This window comes from Cygnus atratus, chromosome 2 (genome assembly GCF_013377495.2).
Source record: "Cygnus atratus isolate AKBS03 ecotype Queensland, Australia chromosome 2, CAtr_DNAZoo_HiC_assembly, whole genome shotgun sequence".
Classification (NCBI taxonomy): Eukaryota; Metazoa; Chordata; class Aves; order Anseriformes; family Anatidae; genus Cygnus; species Cygnus atratus.
In genome coordinates, this window is record NC_066363.1 from 126,332,100 (window position 1) to 126,341,905 (window position 9,806).

Sequence of the window (9,806 nt, forward strand, 5' to 3'; positions counted from 1 at the left end):
AAGAGCTTGAAACAAAGACGGAGAGATGTGAACTGCCCCAGCCATCTCTCTCTGGGCCCCATAGACTCAGCATTTCTGTGGTCGTGGAGTCTGGCGTTGTTCCAAGATTCCACAGAATCTCGCATGTTTGCTGCAAAATTCATTATTTTGCTGCAGCCAGGTGCTGGATGTTGGTTTTGTTTTGTTTTTCTCTTCTCCTTTTTCTTGCTGAAACCAGTTACTTGCTCTGCATCTTTCCATTAGCAAAGCAATGAAGTGAATTTGCCATGCAAGCGCCATTCCTCGATACATGGCACCACTGTGCAGCCTAGGGCAACCAGGAGAGCAGTGTCCAGGAGGAGCCAGAAGTTGGAAGTATGCAGTCAGGCTGCCCAGAGTGACGACTGAAAGCTGAGGTTTGGGGGCTGCAGGGGGAATTGGAGAAGACTAAATGCTGAAGCAGACCACGAGCACCTCCTTTCTTGGCTCATTGGGTGCACGCTGTTTGGATCTAACCTGACTGCTGAGGGCCTCAGAGTCTTCGCTCTGTTTTACAGATGGGCAAAATTCTTCATCAAAAATGCTCAACACTGAAAATACTTCTTGAAGTATGATTTTGCAATGAGTATATTCAACTCTGAGCCTGGACAGGGTAGGTAGGAATGAAAGGTATTCTATGCCACATATAATAACCTAGCATTGCTACCAAAGACACACTGACAGGGAAGGAGTAACCTCTAAAATATCCCCACAGGGTCTAGCAATTTCTGAAAACATGCTAATATTTACGTGTGAAAGCTTCCTTGTGTTGAATCTTACAAATGAGTGAAAAATAAGCATTAAAAAATTATAAATAAAAAATCATTAGACAAATCAAATGAATTAAAATGCCTCCTTACTTCCACAATGCCCTTTTGCAAGTTTTTAAAAGGCTGTTAACAGGGTACCTCTAATACAGGTATATGTCTATCTCAAGCATATCAATACAGAATCTTAGGATTGTCAGTGTTTGTCACATGTCTGAGGCTTCTAGGGTTTCTAGGGCAAAGTATTCATGTCAATGCCAAATTTGGGATTGGTAGAGATTTAGTCTACCACAAATGTAAGCCACAACAAATTTTAAATCAATTTTTTGAAATCAATTTAGTATGCAATGACCCATTCTCAGTTTCCTTACAATCGGAATTTGTCTAACATCAAAACTAACATTTTCATCACAAAAACATTTAAACAGGATGTGTTTTTTTTTCTTCTCAGATATGTATGAGCAACGGGTCTTAATGCAAGTAACTGGCAGGATTAGGGATGAGCCACCGTGAAGAACAAAGTTTACAAACTCAGAGACTGAAGCACTAGCACAGCAAATCTGTCATGGGATACAACCCTATGCATGGAACTTCAAGGTTTAACCATGTTGGCTATGTATAATACTTGCAGATTTCAGTAGCAAGCCAAATTATATTATTTTGTTCATGCTTGCTGCAGATTCAATCAACTGGAGAGATGGATCCACAGGAAGATCAGCAACGTGAACAGCAAAGCATTTTGAATTTTTTTGAGATCAAACAGCCCAGTCATTGGAGCAGCCCCACTGTAGTAACTTTTAAGACATTAGTTATCACTGAGATCTCTGCTTCACTGACAAAATGGGTTGAAATTAATGACCAGTTTATTAATGTAAGAGATGCAAATAAAAAATAACCCATAGAAAACTTAAAAGATTCAAGAGTTCTTGAATAAAGATTCGAGAGTTCTTGCTTGATAAAACATGAATGGAACATCCTTAATAGATGCATATATCATCAGCAAACAACCTTCCCTCCATTAACAAAGCCCTCAGAGAACCTCCCCTTCATATATCAGAGACAGGCAACAAGACCATCTAGCCAAAAAATAAACCTGATCCCGCTTGCAAGTTCCAGTAGCAGTGTTTCTCCAGAGGAGCTCTCAGGAAGAACAGGTACAGCTAAAGCATGAGCTGTAGAGCTTCTACATTCATATCCAATTCCAGTCAATAAGATGTAGACTTAAGACTATCCTCTTTGTGTACCTCTTTTATTACTAATCAATCATTTGGGTATAAACTACTTATATTGACAGAAATGTTTCAGAACTTCTTGTTTTGCTGTTACCTTTTGCCTTACACAGTAACAGCATGGACCAAGGGCAAAAACATGAAGAGAGCACTCTTTCCTTCCATGAGAGTAACTAAAGGTTTTGTTTCAAAGCCTTTTCTTTCTTGGAAAGAAAGCAACTGAACATCGGTGACCTTTTCAGGCAGGATAATACACTGATATCCTCTGTCTAGGCAACATCAAATCTGCATTGTGTTTCCTTCTCAGGCACCTAGTAAGAGAAAGGCAGGAGCAGATGCAGCACTCAAGTTTACAAGCACATTATGAAGCACTAGCCAGGCACTTCCTACAGAACATGAACCAAATGCATTACAGTACCATTAGGACCACTTCTCCAGGTGATGAGAGTGTTGCTTAGATACTAAAATCCCCTCTCAGCTGTATGAATATAACAGGGAGCAGAATCTAGCCTACTGGGCTTACTGCGGTATCCTCTTGTGCGCATTAATACTAACAGGCTGCATTCCCAGGTGAAACACCATTCTGTCTTGCACCTAACAGAGAGATCTTGGTCAAAGAAAGTGGCATAGTATCTACTCATCTATTCTTTCACAGTGTTGTCAGATAAACTTTTTTCCTTTTCCTTTTCTTTTTCTGTCTTCTGCTACTTCCCCCATTGTCCATCTAGCTCTGGTTTCCTAAAACATTACATATTTTCAGTTCTCAATTGCTGAATAAAGCTCCTCCCTTACCTATGTGTACTTGAAATTGCTTCCACGGCGAAATTTGCATTGGAAGTTTACATTTGCAAGTTCCATAATCAAAGTATCTTTCAACTGGCACTTGCAGAAAAGTTTTCCTCTTTTCCTGTAGACTACCAAGAAGCTTTAGGAGTGGCTATATGTGTTAGGGATCTAAAGCCACAAACAGCTTTTGGTTTGTGTGTTGTAACTGCAGTGTTTATCTCTCCCCCTCCCTTTCTCGTATACACACACAAAGAGCAGAATAAACAAAAACAGTGTTCACACCATTATCTTCATTTTCACAGAGACTGTTCTAACTTCTGACGACCTATTTTAAGAAATCTCCACATTTACCTACTGACTGTTGCAAAAGTAGCAACCTGTCCAACTAGGAATGAATTAAAGAGAGACCTAATTGCAGGATTTGATCCACCAGTGTACTACCACAATTTTAAGCCTATCTAATGACTTGGCAGTCAGAAAAGTCACAGTGGCCCATAGGTAAAATACCACAGTGGTAATCCTGCCTTGGGTCGTATACCTTGGGGCTGTCCAGTTCTCGCAGTTACAGAAGCCTAAGTGCTTTTCAATGCAGCAAGTCTATCCAGCAGTTATTGTTTTAGATTTTGATAATCCTGATAGCATTCATGACTACCACCCACTTGGGTAATGCAAGGGGAAATTCTGAGCAGATGAAGTGTTTTACAGTCTCTCTGGACTAAGTGGTGAAAAGAAGGAATGGAATGAATAACCCCAACAGGAGTGCTGGTAGTGCCAAACCATGAACAAATATTTCCCTTAATACTCCCGTTATGTTAAGTGACAGAGTGACAGTTACATTTGTCATTACATATGGCTCCAGCCGACAATTACTAGACCCAAGCCCACTGCAGCACCAGAAGCACAGGCTCTGCTGGCCATCCAGAGGGACAGAACTGCAGTGGGAGCCGCAGTAAACCCTGTTGGCTTCGGGAAAAGGCTTCTCATGCACAGAGAAAACCCTGATCTGGGATACAACAAGGACTGGGCTTGGGTGGTGCTGAAAGCTCCATGCCTGCAACTGCAACAAGGACCATCCCTGTTTAGCACTACTCAGTAACCATGGCCACTCCTTTCTCTAGGGCTGAATTGGTCCCTTTCACACATTGCTGTAGCAGCGATGGATAAATACCCAAATGTACACATAGAGACAGACTGTGGAATAAATGAACATTGGAAAATAATCAAAACCATATTGCTTCAGACAGTAAAAATGACACTAGACGAGAAGTGCAACAAAAACACAACACAGCAGGCTTGTTATTAGGTGGCTGATTTCTTTCTACTCTGTTGCTATGTGAAAAACTAACACAAGCGTCGGGGAAACTGGTTATACAAGGGAAACAGTGAGAGATGATAGAGAGTACTGTCAAATGCAGAAAATAAGCCAGAAAAAAATGCAAGAAATAAGTCTAATCAAATTTACCAAATACTAGTTGTTGGAATTATTTTACAACTCATAAAAATAGGGCAGTTTTAATGTGTACTGTTTCTGTTAAAACATTCCAGAATAAAACCATCTATATGGCATTATAGTGTTCACTGAGTGCCAAGAATGATATCACAAACTAAACAAATCCATAACATACACTAATCATTTGACCGTGCATGAAGTATTATTTTAAAATGGTATTAACCATGTCTGATAGTTTTCAAAAATTATTACCATTGTGACTTTCTAAACAGGCATTGACATGAAACAAGAAAGATGCTAAAATTTTTTTTTTTAAGAAAAAAAAATTGCCATGGTACACAAGACTGCAGCTAGGAGTTCACATAGGCAAAATGAAATAACTTCAGACAGTGGAATGAAAACTCTAACTGATCAAAATGTTAACAATAATATAAATGCAGCAACCTGAATATTTCTTAGAGAAAGCAACAATCATCACCTTGCAATGTGAACTATTGAAGAAAAATGTTTTTAAATCTATACATATTTTCTAAAGCAATGTAGCTTTCACATAGGCCTTCACCACTGAAATAATTTCATCATCCACTGCTTCCAATCATTAAAAGTGCATGCGGCTTTCTAAAGCTTTCCAGCGACTTGGTTGCAACAAAAATAATTACTACTTTAAAAGCAATCACTTTTTTCTTAGGACTGACATGCTGTTTACTTACAGACTTCCCATTTATTCCCTGGGGGTCTTCCATTGAAGATTTCTTCTTCCAAATTACATACGGACTATTAGTTACAGTGAGGTTCAAACAGTCCTAGTACACACACACACCTGTGGAAAAGACAGTACCACGTAGATGAATTAATTAATTGGCATGAAATTAAAAGCTGATCTTTCCATCTGAAAGTTTCCATTAACTAACACATATTCGTAAGTTAGGAGCAAATTTCTTCAACAAATTGGATTAATCTATAGAATAAATATATATGCTTGAGCTGTTTATTACAGATCTACAGGAGCCAAAGGCAGTCAGCAAGAGCCCTGTTGCGCTTGCTGTCAGCAGACAAATAAAAGTCAGCCAGAAACTCCTCCACGGCCGTTATTTCTGTGCCAACAATACATGAAGGCTTTTTTTTTTTTCCTCTTTTTGTGAAGTTCAGCTTCTCCCTGTTATCTATCAATGTCAATTGTACTATAATGCTAAGAGGAAATAATAACAAAGAAATATGATTGTAGATTGAGCCAGGATAAAAGAAAAAATCCATGAAGTTTTCAAAACGTTACCCTCAAGCAAAGGATATTATTATACTAAATCTCTTCAAGTTTACATTAGGTTATAGTCCTAACCCCATAAATTATAAATACGGGATGCTTTGTGTTCTCTCACCTTTGGAAACCATGTTCTTTGACGCTAAAAATAACAGTGAAGCACTGAGGTAAATTAACAAATGCTTATCCCCCTCAACAGATATCAGCTCAGAATATGGTTTCCTTACAGAGATAATTTTCTTTAGAATAATACAGGGTGACCTTCCTAAAATTTAGAACTAATCATTCAAATAAATCAAACAAAGCTAACAAAAATATTAGACAAAATGTCACTTTTTTAATAGACAGGGGTAAATGCAGTCTGCTAAAGGATAATAAAAATATAAAACTGTTTTTTTTTTTTTAAAGTACTCAGAGATGTGACTATAGCAGTTTGCTCATCTATGACAAGGGACGATCTGATAGCCTGCAGATATTCAATTTGTCCTTATATATCAAAGATACATGTATGTTTCAGGATCAGGATACATAATGTTATTCTGCATCTTTCTACCTGAATGGGATTTTTGCAAGAAAGAAAAAAGCCCTTCAAGATGAGTTGTTCTGTGCACTATAAATTTATACCAGACACTATTCATTGCACAAATTCAGCTACTTTTATAAAATTTAAACATTAAGAAAGTGTTAACAGGTCCAATCCACACCCTAAGGAAGATACTAATATGAAACATGTTTCTGTAACACGTCCACTCCCTTGTTTCTGGTTTACAATTGAGAGACTAATCCAGTCCTGCTCCTGCTGAGAACAATGGCTAATCTGAAATATTTCTGTGAGATCAGGGTTTGGTGCTCATATTTGTTCTGACAACAGATTATAGGTTAGAAAATGATTCAGGGCTTTGAAAAGTGACAATTAAAATTATGGGGGGAGAAGAGAAGAATTTCTTTTGACTTAAAAAATAAATAAATAGCAAAGAGCAGAAGAAAACAGATCTCTAACAATGCCTCACTCCTAAGCAATGACTGACATCTGTTTCAAAAACTCTTTTATTGCAAAATTCAATAAATGGAAAAACCGCACTAGCTGAAAGTCTGCCACTTCAGCGAGGGAATAAAATGGAGCCTTTTCTAATGGAAAAATATTCAAAAGTCAATTGATGTAATGCTGGTATGTGGATGACCTGACAGATTTTCAGATCAGCAATGCTCTCTTTACTAATGGAAAGAAAACTTTACCAAGACTGGTGATCGTCTGCATTTAAAATGCATTTTCTATTAAAGCCCATAAGGAAAAAGCATATATTCTTTAGTGTATACTGTAGTTCAATTGTAATTAGACAAAGTAACTTGCAGAAGCTGCTGAGGGAACAGTATCTCTCTCTGGGAGAGGTTCCTATAACACATCAGCATCAAAAGAGCCCACTATTGCTCTGGCATATTTTGCCCCTCCAAGCCATTACAAAGGAGATTTAAGAAATGGTCCTATATATACCCTCCCCTTTTTAGGGGCAAAGACTTGTCTTCCTCGGCAGATACTAGAGACCTCTGGCAGCAGAATCAAGCTAGCAGTAACATGAGGGCTTAGACGTTAATGCAGAACAGCTGATTTACAAGGTAATTAAGTAATTTTGATTTTTAAAAAAATCAACTTTTAAACCTAAACAAGAGCAACTTTGTTATCCCTATTATAATTGTCATTTTAGGTTATTTTTAACTTTTAGTAAAGCTTTATGAAAACTAATTAAATTCCCTTGAGTTTTTAATGTATCAAAAATTACATCTAAATTACATAGAGTATCTATTACAGAGAAGTTGTTATATGTAAAATATGCCATCGAATATGAGGGGAAATACCTCAAATTATTGAGACAGACAAGATCTAAATTGAAGGGAAGTCATGAGCATACATATCCCTTTTTATTTTTCTCTACTACTTTTGAAATCATTTGCTTGGTTAAATATTATTATTAAATACACGATGGTAGCAGTTGGAGTCCAACCAGATAAAGGAGCACTCATGCACCAGGCTTGATAACCAGCATCCCCCTTTTCCAAGCAGCTATTACCATTTTAAAGGGAATAAAAACACAAAGAGCAAAGAAGCACACAAAGTGGCTCACTGTGGGTTTTATTCCCTTCTTTCCAAAATGCTATCCAACACCGCACGATTGTCTCTGCACGCACAGATCGTAATGCCTGCCTTTGCAGCCAGACACGGTAAGGTTGCCCAAGGCTCCCTGGCCAGGCTGCCGAGGTGGGCCAGCAGCTTCACCGAGCTCTTTGTCCCATAAGGGCTGTCCCTGTCCCCCTCCTCTGCTGTGTGCTGAGCACCTACCTGGAAATCTGACCAAACCAAGCAGCCAGTTACAGGGGAGGCAGACGTTAAGCACATTAGGGACACACTGAAATAATCTCTGAGGACTGGGCGATGATGGTGGAGATGATGTCTTGCACAGATGTCACTGATCGTAAGGGTTTTACCAAAAAGTGTCTGGCCACGGCTGACTCCCAGCACTTACCAATGCTGACGTTTAAGGACACTTAACGCGATTTCTTACACTTGCCGAGCTGTTCTCCATAAAAGCTTTGCATTTCCCATGCAAGCCCTACTCTCCCACTAACATATGCATCTCAGAGCTGTCCCAGGGCTGCCGTAACACACATTCAGCTGCAGTGAGCCTCTACGGAAACTAACTGCAATCAGAAACAGCAGGAACACAATGATACTTTGGGCCACCTTCCGATTCTCATCTCCGAGGATGCCTGAAGGAGATGGGATTAAACATTCTTCCCTTTTCCTGTGACAGCGGTAGAGCTGCCCTGATGCAGAACCTCCTGGCTAGTCATGCCATTTCAAAACTCTCCAAGATGAGGTCACTTTTAGTATTAGCTGTGCTCTTTTTTTCTTTTTGCTTCCTTTTTTTTTTTTTTTATAAATTGCCAGACTGATCATGCTTTCTCATGAACTGACTAGATAAAGATTGTATGTTCCCAAACCCCATACCCATTTGCTAAAATAGAATAATAGATAAAAGCCACATGTGCTTTATCATTGGGTATAGAAAGAAAGAAGGAAGTTATGAGGCTGGGTGAAATGTGAACTTTTTTTTTTTTTTTTTTTTTTTTTTTTTACTGCTTAGGTGATAGCCTGTGATATTTTATGGTTAATGTTGGGAACTTGATGGTTTTGATTTTAGGTACTATATTTGGGAAGTTTCCTTTTTAGCACTTGGAAAAGGATCACTACATTTACTACATTCCCAGGTAGGTCTCTTGCCCCCTCTTCCTTTTAAGGTGTTAAATTTGGCAGATATACTGTGTAGTATTTAGAAAACAATTATTTCCAAATGGTAGGAAAGAAACTTGCCAAGTGTAACAGCTAAAAACCAAACAGAAAAAAAAAAGAAAAGAAAGGAAATAAAGAGGAAGAGGGAAAGATATTAAAAAAAAAAAAAGTAGAGACCTTTCAGCAGCTTTATAAACAATTAAATCCAGTGCTTGGACTGAAGACCACCTTTGATTCAGCCTGGAACTCCTGCAGATGCAATACAGCATCCTCCCTTCCAGTGAGCCTCAGGGACTGCAGTAAAACAGAGAGGTGCCCAGATGCGCAGGACCTAACACGCACATCTGCTGGAAGACATCCCGCAGCATCTACAATGCTGATGTTGACCTAAGCGCAGACTCTGGGCCAGTTTCAAAGCTCTATGTGGACATGCAGCCTGCAGGTAGCACCCTACAACAGCACATTAGGTAGGTCACTGCTTTTGCATGCCCATAAACATCCACGTCCATCTCAATTCACCTTTGTTCCAGTAACCCTGACCAGAAATGCGTGAAGTGTCAGGATTCATGGCTGGTGTAAACTTCCACAGAAGAGTGCTGAAAAATTTGAATGTTATTGGTTTATTGGTAAGCTTTCCTTTCTAAACAAAGAATAAGCACTCCCAGTGTCCCGGCCAGGCATGTGTAAATCCCATGGCACTAACATTCACTATGATATCTAGGTCAGTACCAAAATAATCTCATTCTTTGTGAGTCAGTGCTATAAATTAGACATCTAGATATTTTGTCTATCTGGGTGAATCCCTTTTAACTTTAAAATAAAGAGATTTTTTTTTTCAATTAAAATCAAAAATTATGGTGTTTCCTTAATGTTTTTAATCTCAACAAAAACAAACATTTCTTCTGAAGACACATGAGGTTTCATCAACCTATACAAAAAGCTTGTGTTACTGGATCAAAATAACAGATGGAGGACCAGGAAGAAAGAAAATGGGAAAGGAGCGCTATGAAAA

At 38.7% G+C, this 9,806-nt stretch overlaps 1 protein-coding gene across 9 annotated transcripts in view; it reads right to left on the minus strand.

The window, feature by feature from the left end:
- Positions 1-9,806, minus strand: part of EYA1 (EYA transcriptional coactivator and phosphatase 1) — a 165,867-nt gene that overhangs the window by 148,399 nt on the left and 7,662 nt on the right. For 6 of the 9 annotated variants that reach the window (XM_035563142.2, XM_035563139.2, XM_035563137.2 and 3 more), the window contains exon 2: positions 4,961-5,070. The exons of 1 other annotated variant lie outside the window; for it this stretch is intronic. In XM_035563142.2, coding sequence (XP_035419035.1) covers positions 4,961-4,993 — 33 coding nt within the window. In that variant the 5' untranslated portion in view covers positions 4,994-5,070. Of the gene's footprint in view, positions 1-4,960; positions 5,072-9,806 lie in introns of those variants that run through there. 2 more of the 9 variants (XM_035563141.2, XM_050708739.1) reach the window with 2 other exon arrangements.